The following is a 17,942-nucleotide window of genomic DNA, read 5'->3' as shown; positions in this document are numbered from 1 at the left end:
GACTGCCATCGCGGTATTCTGCCCCTTCCTAACTTCTGTAACGTGGAAGATAGGTCAGAGGTCGATCTCGTAGAAGAAGGCACTGACCACACCTGTTCTGAGATAGCGCAAACCCGTATAAATCAAAAGTTTCATATCTAACGCGAAGAGAAAAAATGAATCAATTGCACGTATTCTTCGATATACGTGCGCACAATTATAGATCTAACTTCAAATATATAATTTAAAAAAATCGTAATCACATGAGAATAAAAATATTCGCCAATTTTATCACATTGAAATGACATCTTAATTCCATACGATGTCATAGGCAGTAGAATATTGGCGGACGAAGAGAAACGATGGATACAGGAACCATGTCTCGGTCGAGTGGAGAACGAATGCTTTTCTCGCGGAGGGACAAGGACACTAATGCGAGAGCAACCCTAGGGACCAAATTCGTAGGTCGTTCGTGAGAAAGACAGCGGTTGCGCGGATGCACTCGCAGAAGAGCCAGACAGAAAGCGCGGAATAAGGAGGAAATATCTAAGTCTGAACGAATGTAACAAGATGGAGAGTTAGAGAAAGGGTGACGAAGACTCTCGTCTAGAGAGCTCGAGAGAAATTAATGAAAAATATCAAGATACGGTGGAGGAAAGAAGCACGGGAGCTGGAACGTAGACGCAGCTCGTGGTGGGAGGAGGACAACGAGTGACTGGACGGAGAGGGAGAATGGCGAGGAAGAGGGAGCGATCAGAGAGGGACTGAAGGAGAAAGAGAGGGACAGCTCCGATGAGTAGTCGATGAGGAAGGTTTGCTGCTGTCGGAGTACTCTGGCAGAGGCGTTACTGCGGCTGCGTTCCTCATTGGTCGGACATAGACTGGTCTGGTTGCCACCCATCGCAGGCGCAACCAGAAAAAATGCGGTCTCCCCCAGAAGGAGGAAAGCGAGTGAGCGAGCAAGGAGCCGAGCAGTGGCCGATAAAGACGGGTTCGTAGATACAGAGGGAGAAAGAGAAAGAGAGAGAGAGAGAGAGAGAGAGAGAGAGAGAGAGAGAGAGAGAAAGAAAGAAAGAAGATGGTGGAGGTGGAGGAGAAGGAGGAGGAGGAAGAGAAGAGAACGAAGAAGCCGGACAGGAGCTGGTTCCGAGCATTACACAGGATGGCGAGTCCTGCATGCGTTTGGCAACCCCGCCCGAGGGTTGACTCCCGGGTACCACCGGCCCTTGGTGCCGCCATTACGGCATCCAAGAAACCCCCTTTTACCCTCCTCTCCCAACTGCGACCTCCCGCTCCCCCGCTCTCGCAACCCTCCCTGAGAGGACTCGCGAAACGCGAGCGAGAGACCCGGATTCTATCCCTTAATATAGTACAGATTAGTTTTTTAAATATGTCCTTTGGGAAGATGTAAAGATTTTTGAAATATTTGATTTAATACCCGGTTCTTATCAAACTTGATTGGATCTAATTTTTTTGGTCAACGTTGCTGGTACGGTTGCTATTTGAACATTATTGTTTGAAACATAAAATATCAATACATTTTTTCTTTTACTATGTTTACGCTCTATTCTTAATTCGAAAATAACATAATTCAGTAAAAAAAATAAAAAGAAAAGTAATATATTTATTAATAGTATATAAATAATAAGCATATTGTTGTGCGCCATATCATTATCTTTACTTTACCAATTATCTTTAGGATGTTTTCTTTCGCTCGAAATGACCAAGCTTTTTTAGTTACTCTTACTACGATTTCAGGTAGTACGTATGTGTAGTAAGATGTTTAGAATCTTAGTTGCAATTCCGCGACAGAAAAAAAGAATGCAGGAATATGTTTGTACCAAAAGTTAGAACGGACACAAAAAATGTCGCGAGATTGGTATTCTAAGTTTATTTTTTGATGTTTTTTTTATGGATATATATACGCTTGAACGATCGTTGAGTATTGAATTGCACATTAATTTTTGTTAAAAATTCCTTTTCAGAAGAAGGAAATGGAAGATAACATATTGTTCATTATTATGTGCAAATTGCAATGAATTATTTTCAATTTGTCATCGATATAATGCTAAATTATCATCCTCAAAATTAATCTTAAGATTAAAAGTAGCAATATATGTTAAATATAACATACTAATTTATTACATTATTTTATTAGATATAATATAAATATAATAAAAAATTGCGAATGTGATCTACAACGATAATATTAATTTGTCGCATATTTGAATAGATGATCATGTACAAAACACATATTAGGTAGGTATATTTATGCATATGTGTAAAATATATCGTACAAAACGTTCAATTAACGATATATTTCCTATCATAAAAAGCAAAACATTATTCAAATTCCTATTGCGGCAAATCGTAATAGAAACTCTGCTCGATTCTCTTTAAATCATTGTTAGCGATGATAACAATCTATTAACGCAACAGATCCGCATATTCTATCTCCCACATGGGATCGTTGTTGATAATTACGGCATTGCGATGCAACCTTACCTTTTCCTTAAAAGCGAGTGTGGAATTTTCTCTGAAGTTGCAGCGCGGCTTTCTCGCAGTAGTACGGAAAGGGCGTTGACAATGTCAATGACACCCAGCTGGCGAATGTAAAAAAAAAGAAGTCACGTACAACCGCGCAACATCGTCTCGCAATGACGATAAGTGTCGCGCCGGATGAGTCGGAAACGAATCGAGAGGTCACACTTTTTATCGCGATCTAAGACCTGTCAAGTTCGTCAAGATCAGTTGATCTGTTTGCCGTAACGGTGACGCTTTCTATCGATTATCAGCGCGTGCCAATACACCAACCGACTACTCTGATCAATCTGACAAGCGATTGCATCGATCACGTTCAATTTTATCACTATTTCGAAAACATTTCGAAATTTCAACGTTATAAATGAGTGCCTTTTAATCTGCTTGTTCTTTAAAATATTATAATATTAAATAATATATAAAAAAAGAAGAAGAAAAAAGGAAAGAAGAATTATTTAATCGCAAATAATATCAATCGATATTAATAGAATTGACCCTAAATTAATGAGGGATTTTTTTATGAACAAAAATTGTAGAATTATATTTTAATATAAGATTGTATATTATTACAAGATTATCGAGTAATATCATTTGCGCCAACAATGACACAATACTAAATCTATTTGACAAATTACATTGATTTTGTACGACATTTTGAACAAATATTGCAGTAGAATATTTTTAACTTCTTCGAGTAACGGATTCTCAAGATGCAACGCACGAGTCATAGATTTAAAGTTGGTCGCCAGTTTCTTGCCTCGTCGCCTTTCCAAAAAGAGATGTAAGATTTCCTACTCTTCTCTCTTCTATCTCGGTGTATTGCTTTTTTTTTTTGATCGACATTTTCAGAGCCCGTGACGAAAACCTAACCACTGATGTTACGAATCTAATTTTCACGCTGAAGTTATATAGTTTATCGTCGGCGATATCTAAGTAAATCATTCCAGGATCTGACTGATCGGATAAATTAACTGTCACCCACTGTCACGTTCAAATAAATTGACAAAAATAATGAAATAAATCTAATATAATATGAGAAAATGTTGCACATGTTAAAATTTTTATATTTTGAATATTTTAGCAACTCCATGTAAATTAACTAAAAATTGTCTTTTTTCACTTACATATGCATTTTTTTATAAAATGCAACATACATATATAGATGATATGTGTGACTGCGATTTCGAGTCGCTATTGAGAATTGACAATTTTACAATTTTTATTCGACATGTGAACGCGTAATTCAACAACAAGAAAACTAATTCGAGCGTAACGTGAAGACGAGGAGCGCGGACAGGGGGAGAATTAAGCATAGTCATATTCGCAATTAGAACGTGGTCTAAGTTCCCTCGTTTGCGGATTTTGCCGTGTAATCTCTTGCGCCCGTTTGTCGTTTCTCCCTCATACGAGAAAATCCCTTTTCCCCGTGACTCGGGATTTTTCTCATTCTCGAGATGATCGTTAAACCAGTGATCCGCCTTATCATACGTTTCGATGAAACCGCGTTTATCTTGACAAAAATGCGACTATATAATAGATCTATTCGATGGAGATCCTTTTCAATTATCGAGTTTGTTATGTCATTAAATATTCCATTTTGGATTTAATATTCGATATGTAATTCTTACAACCGTATAAATATATGTATTGAAACTCAAATTGATTAAAATTATACTAGTAGATAGATCACGTTTCATTATATTGTTCTTTTAACTCGCGGAGCAATCAAGCGTTTCGTGAATAATATTAATGAAGGTCGTGGATTAATTTCGTTCTTGTTAGCGGATTATGCGAATCTTTTAAAAAGAGAATTTGGAATCAAGCGGGAAGAGAAGCAAAAACCTCATCCTTTCCTATAATCCTAGGGATAAAATTCGCAAATTACTCACGAGAGATGAGGGTGAGATATGCATGCTATTATCACACATTCTTCATTATCCTTCATCGCGTATAGAGAATAGTATTTCAAGAGATTTCGTAATAATAATAATAGTAAAATAAATGTAAAATTACAACTTTAGCTAAACTGCAATTAATGACAAAAAGTATAAATATTTGAAGAGAAATAGCCAATTTTTTTGAAAATATGTCAAACGTACGAATAATGTTGTCCAGCCGATTTAAAATTCCAACAGCGCAAAAAGCGAGAGGGAAGAGAGCAAAGAGACAGAGAAGGAAGGAAGGAAGGAACAAAATCCGTTTTGTAGCGACGAACAGTAGCAGTATCCTTTCGACCGAAGGATCCGCCCCGCGCCCTGCATCGTCTACTCTCGCTACTCCCGCCGCGTCAGATCCTTTTTTTTTAGCACGCATGATGCCGGATGGTTCTTTTCGTCGCTCCTTAAATTCATCCTTGCCTTGGCCGCGGTAGTAAAAGCGCGCGCACGGATGCTTTACGAGTGTGAATAGACGGTCGTCCAATTATGCGGCTTAATTTAAATGGGATAATTGCGTCCAGGATGCTCGAGCGGCGTCCTGCATTATGCTCGCGTGGATATATTCATGCATGAGTGAGAGGGTGTGTTTTGCGCGCTAGTATGCGCGCGTACGTGTATAATTGGATCGCTTAGAAATATTTTTTCGGTTTACCAGTTTCCGCACGCCACGATAACCGCAGTAAACCCAACATTGGTTTTACTGTAAACATAACGTCAAAATAATAAAATCGTCGGCTAATATATCTGTCCTTATTATTCGTTCAACTTGAATTTTATATTGTTCATCCTGACAATGAATAAATAAATTCTCTTCAATCACATAATATAAATAACATAAATAAATAATAAATAAATTAAATAACATAATAGAGAAACTAATATAATAGAGAAAAATAATATAGAGTAAATTAAAAAATATATACAGTAAAATACATGCCTAAGAAAGACATAAATTATATTTGGTACGACATAGATTACCAAATAATTGGTTAATTTAACCAATTATTAATTTAATAAATTATATTTTTCAACAGTGCAGTTGGCATTGAAAAAAAGAATTATACTTCAACTTTTGCAGAAAACCTTCCGATTTTCGGTAGGATCGCATCGTGGAATGTCTGGACCGCGACGATCGTCGTGATCTCTGATGGTATGTCTGGACAGTCCGTCGTCCGAAGAAGGCTCGTGCATTTTTCAGGATCCGGAGGGGCTTCGAGGGCGTACCTTTCGGCATGATCTGCAAAAGGCTTCCTGGAAAGCCTACGACGAAGATCCTGCACGTTCCACGGAAGATAAACTTTATTATCGCGAAGGGTACTACGCGAGACAATCGTGATACGAGTAAGAATTCGCTAATTATGTAATTATGAGAAACAAAAACCGAGGCTTAATGTATATCATCAAGCATGCGTTTCCTATTATAATATAGAAGTTTTAACTTACAATTAGGTAAATTCTTAGCTTATTTGATCGTTTGATAAATTTAATAACTTATTATTTTATTCTAATATAATTTACACTTCTTTTCAAAATACGTAATAATCATTAGTTTTTAGTCGAAACGTCCCCAGCATTTAGTACCAGTATTGTCTACATTGTTCGACGATGATTTCACGTGTAGGACCAATTACCAATTGCAGCGGCTTAATGCAATCAGTAAATTGGCGCCAATGTCGCGGTCGACTGCTTTCCCACAAAGTTTTAAGCGGAAGATCGACCCAATTACGCGTTAAAGCGATAATTGCTAAATTTATCGCCAGCACAACTCCGTCGCTATGTCGCGCCGGTCAAGCGATCTCCTCCATTGGCCTGAGACGAGCTATTAATTGTCTAATTATCGTTAATACTGACCCTCCGACAAATCATCCTGCCCCTTCTCGTATTAGTCGCAAATCTTCCACGGGACATTCAACGTATACCAGCAATGTCTCAAGTGTCACTTTACATTGACATTTTTATTAATTAATTAATTAATTATGTATCGGATACATAGACTAAAAAGCTTTTATATCGTAATATCCATAAATGACGTTTAAAAATTACTATTAAAAATACAATTTTAGAAATATTGAATCCATTTTTAAAAAATTTTAACTTACAAGAAAATAAAAAAAATATTAAACTTATAATGTATACAGTAACCGAATCAAATTGTAAGTTATATATATATATATATATATATATTATGTCGAAAAATGTAAAATTATCTCTAATTGATTAATTAGTGTATAAATACATAAATGCCTTAAGCGAACCATGATAATAAATGTCGAATGTACAATAAAACTATCAGAATATTTTCTTACATTCGGTCAGTTCTAATCAATCGAGAATCGACTGTCCATCGCGGTATTAATTCGAGATAGACGATTAGAAATGCTGATTTCTATCCGAAAGTAAGATGATTAGTTTTTGTACTGTATCTTTCTCTCTCTCTCGACTCTTCGGAAACTACGTGTCGCACTCGTTTCAAATTAGTCGTCCGCTGCATGAAAGTTTGCGAACGAAAGAGAACGAGAGAAAGAACATAGAAGAGAGAAGGGGCGAGATTTCGAAAGAGAGAGAACTATGAGAGGAAGAGAAAAGCGAAGCTTATGCGGCCTCTGCGACCATCACAAAGCACCCGGCCACAACTCGACCATCCTTTTGCTTTATTTCACTTCGTTTTTAATTCCTCCCAATTCCGCTACTGTCAAGCCTCACCGGCGTGGCGCACGAAAAACGCGGAGACGCGTCAGAGGACGCTCCCGACTCCTTCTTCCGTGCACTGTTAATCGTTAATTCAACTTAAAGCTGCATTTACACATTTGTTATTTATCGTACGGCGTTATCACATTATCATTCTTTCGTTAATGTAATGTCCGAAAAAATTTCTTTAACGTTTACACGTTCATATTATTATACGTCATACTATAATGTTATTAAATACAAGTGTTATAAGCATATGTGTGTACCTATTAAAAATTCTTAAAGAGTATGTTAAAATTATAGACAAATAAAACTTTTTCAATTTCTAAGGTTTTCTCAAGTAGCCAACTATTTTTCTCTTGACCTGCGTAAATTAAAGTTTCCGCGATAATCTTGCTTTAAGATAGGATGTTATAGACGGGAGAAAAAAATATATATAAAGTTGAAAAAGTATAAAAATTTTTTTTATAAATCATGTGTGTTTATAATAATTATTAATATTATCAATATTATAATTATTATCAATATTAAATACGGATAAAAAAATATCGAACAATTATCTTAAATTAAATTCTACAACAAAAAAATATCGAAAACTTTCTTCTTCTAACTATAACATTCGTTAATTTTTAATTTGATCAATTTTTTTTAGACTTGTAGTAACTAGTTGTTTAGCCGGAAAAATTACATAATAGAAAGTAGCTACTATAATGAGAAGTATAAATCTGTATTAATCTTTCGAAGCAGATTTTAAAAACTAACTGGTTGATCTGGTTAAATGAAGTCCTATATGCGAAAACCATCAATCATTCGAACCATTACTCTAATGTAATGAAGTTTCCTTTTACGATTCTCCGTCAGAAGCTATCGGTGATGACTTTTAAGTTAGTTACCTTGCATAATTTTCTCTGCGATATATTGAGTTGAGCTGTATTGTTGAGAATTCAAGCGAAATTTATGCAAGGTAACTAGTTTAAAAGTCGTAACCGATAGCTTCTGACGGAAAATGATAAAAGGAAACTTCATTACGTTAGAGTAATTACTCGAATGATTGACAGTTTCCTAAGTCACCTAAGACTATATTTAACTAGATTTCATTATAGAGCAAAACTTTGAAGAAATAGAACAAGCGACCAACACGAAAACGAGAAATCCACAAAGATTCCCATCCTCTTCGCGTGCACGCGCGCCCCGTAGTCGTAGTGCTAATGTCATTATAATGGCCCGTCAAGTCGACCAGTCATTTGTCTCGAAATTACCAAAAATAAAAGATTCGCAAATGTGAACACGGATAAACTTGCGTCTTCTATCGATTCAAACTCCACGCTTTTCGCCATACCTGAAATCTACGAAGACATTACGGGACACGCGAGCGAAAAAATCACACGATAAGATAAGGATATATTTTAGATGGGGCATTAACACTTGAAATCACGTGAGGGAACAAGTTTTCAAGGAATGAACAAGCGGAAAGGATCATAAGCCATTAATGAGATTTTAATGGTTATATAGTCTTCACTACAGTGTTTTCAAACTTATATATTTATCAGTGTATTAGTTAAAAAAGTATTTTTAATTAGAGATCAACATAATCGAATGTGAAGAATGGCGAGGCTTAAGTATATCAAATAAGGGAAAGAGGAGGGATAAATAAACGAATTCGTATTTTCGGCGAGGAACAAAATTGCAAGTATATATTTACATTTCGTATACGATTCTGCTCGACAGCTGTCATCGATTCGCGACGTGGTGATCGACGCTAAATCCGCATATAACCACAAGCCGATCCTCCAATCGGTCCCGAAACGTCGCTTATATTGGGCCATCTTTCGCGGGCCAAAAAGTTCATCGGTGGACATATCTTTCCCTGCCCTTCCTCCCCATGTCCCTCATGCCGTGTTCGCAGTTCGTGGAACGACGTTTCCAATTCGCGTCGCGGTGATTTTTTGTAATTAATCTTCAGACCTCGCAAAAGAGGAACGTGAAGTCGAAGAGGGAAAAGGGGAAGAGAGAGAGACGGGCAGATCCAGTGAGACGCGATGCCTGGAATAAACGAACGGGTAAATAAAAGTAAGGAAAAGAGAGACAAGGGATCCGGCAGGACAGAACGGAGAATACAGACGAAGAGGGTCAGAGGGAGAGATCGAGAGCGAGGGTGAGAGGGCAGGACGAAGACGGGAGCACGGAGACCAGTCTGCCGCGGTGTATCCGCTTTTTGCGGGCGTCAGATGACAGTCGCTTATTTACCGGAGCCCGCGGCCATCTTGCTGCGATTCGAGTTAAGGAGGAGGCTCTACGCGCGTAAGAAAAAAAAAGAAGTAGGGAGGTTTAAAACGAGGCGATGAATACAAACTCGGTTAGAATTAATCGATCGCGCATCAATGTGCGCGTAAATCCCGAACAAGGAGTAACGAGTAAGAGATGAGGATTGAGGGTGCGGGAGGTATAAAATCGCGCAATTAAAAAGCATCGAGTAAAAAAAGTTTATATATTTTGAATTTGTAAAATTCATTTCAAGTACAATTTGTGCGTTTAAACTGCTTCATATGAACTCTAGACTTACTCTACTTCTTTCCTCGAATTTTTCGTTTGACAGTAGCTTTGTCCAGTAGAACCCGGTACATTAGGGACACGGATTTCCGGGGTCCAGGCGTCCAGACACCCCCGCGATCCGCTTAATGAGATACTACCGCTACCGCGGCAGCGTGCTCTCATTAACTGGCCGAGCTCAAGGCCCGAGGTTATTCAATTAACGAGCCGCAAACGCGAATAAATTAATTATACCGGCGCGTCCCGGGATAGATTAGAGCGCGCGATGTGTCTATGAAGGAAGGTATTGCATATCCGTGGGGAGATAGCGATAGCTACGATGCCAGTGAGGGCCGGCTTAATTACAGCCTCTCGCTTACACGTTTCTATTTCTCGTCAGTGCCGTTTACCGCTTCAAACGGTTCGTTTACATTTAAAGGAGCTTCATTATTATACTTTTTTCCTATTGTGTTACTTCCGCACATTCTCTACTTTACTGCAAAATTATTTCTTAAAGTGACGGTACACGAAAGAAAAATAAGGAAGCGAGTAGTTTTCTACAACCATTTTTAATAGTTTATGTAATCATACCGGCGCGTAACAATAATACAACTGTGCACAATGAAAAATTATACACGCGAGATGTATAAATATATACAACATTTCAAAATAGCTTCTTGAATAGAAAGTAAAAGCAAAATATTTGTTTTGCTATGATTTGTATAAATTATTTGGAAAACTTACTTTAAAAATTTGAATATCAGAGAGTTAGTTATATTTATCAAAATTTATCTCATTTTGTTAAAATTTTTCAACTGAATTGCCGTGTTAATTAGAGACGAGTAAGATTCGTGTGTCGAAGAGAAACGAAGAAAATAGGACACCCCAGCGGTGTATTTAGGACACATCCTGTCATTTGTCATTTCAGGTTTGCGCTTGACTCGTCAGTTTCTCCCCATTGTCTATGCCACACGGAGATAGTTTTGTCTCTGGGGAGAAGCGTATCGAGAGATCAGCGACACTCACGTCACTTCGGAGATCGTATCGCTGATTTCCAGCAAGTTTCGCGCACAGGCTCCCAAAACAGACCGCATTGTTAGATTCCGATAATCCCTGACGGAAAAAGTTTGCGAGACTGAACGGCAGCTCTAACGCCTTTGCACACAACGATGTACCTGATCTCTCTCTTAGAATTAAGTCAAGATGTAGAATAGCGTAATATGTAAAAACACACAAAATTCTTAGCAAAAAGAATATAATAATCTTGAAATTTTTAATCGGAAAATAAATCGCGTGTGTTTCGGTTTGTCGCGCTTTAATGAGATTAACGAACAACTTGACGGCTGCATCGTATCGCGCTTGTTAATAATATGCCAATGTTTAACAAGCATCCCCTAGACAAAACCACGGACAGTTCTGTCAAGATTAACGTTTGCATGCGGGTCGGTCGCAATACGAATTAGGGAAAAAACTTGATGACCCTGACATTTGTAAGGATTAGAAAGAAAATAAGTAAAAACGGCAGCTCAAGCCCTCGACGTTGCTCGTACGGTGAAAATCTGGCATACCCTAATAATCCAGAGCAATTTCTCAAAAGACAATCACGCGCGTCCTTTTTGCATTTGGCATCAGTTTTCTTGGTTACAAAACTGATGCTATTCACGTTTCGTTTTATTCCTTCGTAATTTATTAACACGCTTAACATTTAGATACATTTGCAAAAAATTGTTTTTTCTTATCATAAAATATTTTGATTTTAGTTGCGTGCTTGTTTTTTTTTAATTTTATTTATAAGCGAATAAATTTCAATATCAATTTCTTTTCTCTAAAGTTATAACGTTTTATACATATTATTATGATACATTGTACATTTTTTAGATAATATCCTTGAAACGTAAAACAGCACATACAGTAAATTAAATCCATGATTTGAAATTATAATTATAGCTCTATGTTAATTATCGTCCGTATCAAATGCTAAAATTCGACCATCTCTCTCTGTGTAAATTGTTACTTTTCGACCGGTTTACAAGGAAGTTTAATTACGCGGTGCCAAGTTTGATATAGTTAGGCCCATTGAACTGCCGGCAAGATTGTTTTACGAAGTAAATGAGGCAATGATGACTCGAGGCTTCGGGACCACCTAGCAGCCTGACGAAGTCCTTCCAGGCTTGGCTTTAAACTCCTTGCAAACTAATTAACGCGCGACCAACACACACATATACACAGATATACCTACCCTATATCTTCTCTTCTTCTTGCTCACACGCTGAAGCTATCGTAGACTTTTAGAAAAATTTATTGACAATTCTTTGAAAACTTTATTAAAATTTAAGCTATTGATTATAAGCTATTATACATGTACAAAGTAAAATATTTCGATATGCTTTTTTTATTATTTTATGTAAACTCTTATTTACATATAGATAAATTTGTATTTCTAATTTTTTACCATTTATTATCAACGGATAAAGAATTGGACTTTAAATGTTTTTCTGTAGGGTAGAGTTTTATTGTAACGATTAAAAGAGAAATCGTAGAAAATACAAAATAAAAATATTCCTTATTTTCTTTTATAAGATTCGAAAAATTTGAAAAATTAATGCCACATATATATAATGTATAATTAAACAGGTAATATAATATCAATTGTTTTTTGTTGCCAAGCTGATCTTTCGCTTGCTTCTAAAATAGCTACTAATAAAATATGCATCTTGCTGTGCGTGATAAAAGAAATATATGATATACAAGTATTAGAATCATATCAGGCATATTAATAATAAATTATGTTATATATTATTAATACAATATATTCATATAATGTTGTATAAATACATTTTAGAGAGAAGGAAAAAGTATTCATGTTTTTTTATTTTCTTTTTTCTATAATTCAGAAAAATTTAATAAATCATAAAGCCACTTTAATAATAGTAACTCAACAAAGTTTGTCATGAATCTTGTTTTTCTAACCCACAATATCTCTCTTATATCTTATAAATCTCATTACTATTCTTTCTTAAACAAATACATCATATAGCATACCTTATAGATGCAACAGCGTAGTTATAATCATTTACACAATTCATCGGTAACGGGCATATAAGAGTTGGATTTATACTTGTATATAATTGCATGTATAAAAATATTTTGCGTTAAATTAGCGCTATTGTTATTAAATGTTAAACAAAATTGGCTACATAATTGTTTCAGTTCATACAGATCAGCTCGGCACCAGTTCCGTTCCTGTAACAAAAATTATGTACATTTCTCAATCTGTCCCTCCTGAAAATTGTCACAGTAATATAAGCGTTAGTAGTCAAATAATAAGTAAGTTTCCATTCACATTCCCATTAGAAAGCGAAGACACTTCATCTAACTTGAAAAATGTCACTAAACATGTAAACATATTACAACGGTTTATTGCGTTAAAACTACATCAAGTAATTAATATCATATGAAATAAACATTTACTCGATATTTCCAATGTATATACATATGCATTACGGTATATTCATCGTGCATAAAAATTTTATCCTTTTAATGTTATATTGTATCAAATATATTACATTCTATTCACAAAAGAATAAACTGTTTGACACTTTTTGTCTATCCATCTTTTTTTTTTCCTTCTCTCTTTTTATTTCTATTTTTCCCCACGGAAAACTTTCCTGTATTCCGAAGGGAATTTTCTTTATAGAAAATAAGCCAAGCGAGTCGATAAAAGCTCTTTCTGTTGTTTCATAGAGGGTGGATTCCATCAAGATTTGTATATGTATGATTGCAGGCGTGTTCTGTATATGTCTGTACATGACTGCACGTTGACACAATGTGTTGGATGCGTCTTACGCATGACTGACACTTCTGAAACATTTTTCCGCGTACTGTGCAGAGAATAGACTCTACTCTTTCATTCACTTCCACTTTCTTCTATCTATCCATATAATAATTTTCTAGAGAATTGCGGAAACGCAAAAACCATTTCGATTGACGTGTAACTATGAGTTCGTAACAAAAGTACTATTCGTAAATAAGTGCTTATCAATAGAAATTAAATTTTTTCAATTTCTTTTTACGTTAATTTAATAATATAAAAATGTAGTAAGAATTATATGGATAAATATATAAAATCATATCAAATAAACGAGGACATAAAATATTAAATACATATTTAATTAAACTTGTAAATAAGATTTGTAAAAAAAGATTGCAAAGTTAAACATTCACATAAACGATCTGTAAAAGATAAGTCACAATATAATAGCTGTATTATTCATTATATATAATTTACTCATTCACATTTTTCTACAGACATAAAGTACGCGATGATAGAAGGCTGGTCAGAAGCAAAAGAAATAATTCGCAAGCATCCACGGAAATCTTCTAGTCGATGGTGTTGCTCGTGGCGCTCCTTAAAATCACATTAAGGATGAGAACGGCGCCGAAAATGACGGGGCAGTGGGGGCAAAAGTGCTGCAGGATGAAAGAATGAGAAGGTAACGAGAAAAGAGATATTAAAGTTACACAAAATTGAGGATATCACGAAAGCTGTACCGAAAATGTGTTTAAATAATATACATACATATATATGAAAAAATAAATCGAAGATGTTGACAATAAAATCTTGTGCTCACATAAAATTAAATAATTTTGTTTTAAAAATATCCCAAAAATGTTAAATTTTATAAAATATGTACATTTTTAAACACACAATTCCTCATTAAAAATATATAGTTTACATTACCAATATAAATATGTAAACTGTCAAATCTCACAAATATCAAATTTTATCACGATTTAAGAAATTTTCAATATATGATAAATTCATTTTTAAAAAAATTTACGTTAATTTAATAATATAAAATTGTAGTAAGAATTATATGGATAAATATATAAAATCATATCAAATAAAAGAGGACATAAAATATTAAGTACATATTTAATAAAAGAATAGGACTTATTGTAAAAAAGTCTTATTCACACAACATAAATAACATAAATAAAGTTCATCAGTTATAATTTATCTTTGTTGATGCATAAAAAAATTTGAGAGAAAAAAAGAGTAAAGGGAATTAATGGCAATCAATGAGAGTCTCTTGTATCGCATTAAAGAGCCGAGAGAAGAGAAAGGATCTTTCTCCGCCCTTGCCTCATGTCACATCTTCTTCTGTCTGTCTCTCGTCGTAGCTGACTGTGACAAATAATTACCGAGGCTTAACATAAGCCAGAGGCGGTATACTTAGCTAATAGCAAAAAAACGGCAATAGCCTCGTCACTCTATGTGCGAACAGTCGACGCGTTTACTTTCCGTGACGGGCCCACGCGCGGAATGAATTTCCACGATTCCGAGTCCCATCAGCTTTCGCAATGCATTCGTATGCGAATTTCAGGAAAAACTCGGGACAAAGACAGTGGAGCAAGTATCATCTTTCAACATCAACCGTGTCACGGGCGTAAACTTTTGAGAAAAATAAATCGCGATACGATCACGGGAATGCAAAACGGATTCTGACTTATGTATTGGCAAAAATACTATCGTTCTTTCTCTTTCCAGATGGCATCGCGGACATGCTAGGGGAAAGGGGGAGGGGGAGGGGGAGGAAAGTTCGTCTTAAACGACATAATAGTCAGCCGGTACCAAAGACGCTTCTCTCACTCTCGTCCGCCGGCCTCTCGTTTTCTCGCGGGAACCCGGTTTCTGCCTAACTTATACTTATTATTGCATTACCTCGTGTTCTAGCATAATTCCAACCTGCGCTGTGGCTAGCGGGGAGATGATGAGAGAGGTGCCGAGAAAAAAACCGGCGAAGGCGATGCCTTTTCTTTTTTTATATAATTCGGCGCATAATTCGCGCCCCGAGGTCGAGTGCGCGTAGTTGAACGTATTGGTGACAGGTGCATCGCTCTTTTCTTCTACCTTGGCTAACGCAAGCAACGGACACGTTAATGTCTTCATTACGATTTCATTCATCAAACTACTGCGCCGGTTTTTCTCTCAATATCCGTTTTCATACCGGAGTCTGTGTATCTTCTTCAACGCGTGTAATAGTAGCTTCCGTTTAGAGTGAAAAAAGGTTTTATTATTTAAAGAAAACACTTTCATAACCGAGCTATATAAACAAAGTAATCTAATAGATCGAATATTATCGCAATACATATAAAATGTATAATTAATTAATAAGAGAATGTTAGTTTGTCGAATGTCAATTTAACGTAAAAAACAAGTGTTAACAAATATTATTAAATTGATAATCAACGATAAATACTTAATAATATACTTCATAAATAACATTCTCCATGAATATACTATATACTATGTTATATTTTATGATGCTTGATATTACGTTGAAAATGTCATAGTAATAAGAAAACTGGAAAAAACAAATTATAGGCGTAAAAATAATGTACATGTATTACTAATTTGATGCATGAACATCCTACTCGGCACCCAACATCTACCCCTCATCTCGTGAGAACTGGAAGGGGTGGCGTTCTCATGAATGCGCCGTTGAGTTTCGTGAGCTTCTTAATGAACCTAGTTCGCGAAAACCATTAATAACGAAAGGACTCAGCAGTGGATAGGAAAAGAGAAGCCGATATTCGAGGTATTCGAGGGCTCAAAACCGCAGATCTTCCGTGAGAAACTCACCGAACGACGGCTGCTATCTCCCTATCTTTTAAAGAATGATTGCACCGTTTTTGTCTTGTTAAAACATAATCGGAAAATCATAAAGCAAGCACAGTGAAACAAAAGCGAGAGAATGAGAAAGAAAGAAAATTAACGCATTTTACGTTAAATGAAAGTTAACCACTGATGTCTTGTTTGCAAAACGAATAAAGTTCTAATGAAAGCTCCTTCTTTTTAGAAGTCGAACACAGGAAGCGGAGAGACAGTCAGCTGATATAGGGGAGAGTGTCGGCTAGCCCTAATGCGACGTATCAATATACGCGAATGGTGGTGATGGGCCAATATCGCATAAGTGGCCCCGTTCGCAGTCATTTGTTACATTTTGTTCGGTCTAAGTCTAAGTAATTTAAGAGTCACTGTTTGCCGCGCTCCTCCTCTTCCTTCTTCGTCTCTCGAGAGGAAGACCGAGTGACAAGGGACCAAGAAGAGAAGGCGGAAACTGAAGGAAAGAGAGAATAAGAATAAGAAAGGGGAAAGGGTGGGTTAGGATGCTTGGACCCCGGTGGAAGTTACTACGGCGGGGGGAAACGGGACGAGGGTGGTGCACTTCGCCTCCATTCTTCGGCAAATCGTGGCATATTTGTCAGATTTTTGTTCGAGAACAAAACCTTGCCGACCACCCCTGGCGCGAATAAAAAGGGGGATGAAGGAGGGATACGGCGCCTTAAGTGGATTGGTTTCGTTCGTATATGGTGTATGTGTATCTACGACGAATGCCTTAATTTCAACCTCCTAGCGGAGATCTCCGGTTAAATCTGGTTAAATTCCGGAGAAATCTCTACTCTTTCGTAAAATTATAGCAATATAAATAATGACGTGTACCTGCATATCGTTAATGTAACCATCATTTCATGCTCGATCGCATAATTGCGTGAACATATAATCTTAAACATGAGCAATTCATAATCATGATTGCAAGCTAATGTAACTGAGGAACTAGTAATGCATCTAGTTGTGAAACCTGATTTACATTTTATGATATACTATGTCGTTAAAGCTAGAAGCGTTCTTCAAGCGAAAATTAAAAATTGCGTTAAGCGCATATCTGTATCTATCATATTATAAAGACGCTATTAAAATTATTTTTAAAAACTCGATATATATTAAGATATGATATAATAAATAAACATCTGATTATTCTTTCTTATAAATAATTTGATATTTTTTTATTATAAATTTTGAACAGAATTTTATACATTTTTATATTATAATATTAAATAATTTTTATAAATTTATTTCTTTTTTTATTATTTTTATTAATATTATTATTATTATTATTTTATTTTATTAATTTTTTTTGTTACTTTATAAATTTATTAAATACTTTAATTTTAAAATCAAATCTAAAGAATTTTATTCATTATATCATACTATGATGTAGAGTAGATTACTGAAGAGATAAATAAGCTATTAAAATTTCACAAGTAAATAAATTATAAATTGCTTATCCCCACAGTTATTCTGCCATCACTTTCGATGCCACCTCGGGCTTCCTCTTTTTTCTCTCTTATTCATCCTCATTTCTTCTCATGGTAATTCATGCGATATTCACTCGCGAAAACATAGTTAATCACGATTGCGCG

At 35.8% G+C, this 17,942-nt stretch overlaps 1 protein-coding gene across 1 annotated transcript in view; it reads right to left on the bottom strand.

The window, feature by feature from the left end:
- Nucleotides 1-12,526: 12,526 nt before the first annotated feature.
- LOC140666393 (ubiquitin carboxyl-terminal hydrolase 48) overlaps nucleotides 12,527-17,942 on the bottom strand; it is a 51,854-nt gene continuing 46,438 nt past the window's right edge. The window contains exon 18 of the mRNA XM_072893540.1: nucleotides 12,527-12,917. Within this exon, the coding sequence (XP_072749641.1) occupies nucleotides 12,895-12,917 (23 nt within the window). The 3' untranslated portion in view covers nucleotides 12,527-12,894. The remainder of the gene's footprint in view (nucleotides 12,918-17,942) is intronic.

Source organism: Anoplolepis gracilipes, chromosome 5 (assembly GCF_047496725.1).
Source record: "Anoplolepis gracilipes chromosome 5, ASM4749672v1, whole genome shotgun sequence".
NCBI lineage: Eukaryota > Metazoa > Arthropoda > Insecta > Hymenoptera > Formicidae > Anoplolepis > Anoplolepis gracilipes.
This window is presented reverse-complemented; position numbering and strand designations above follow the sequence as displayed.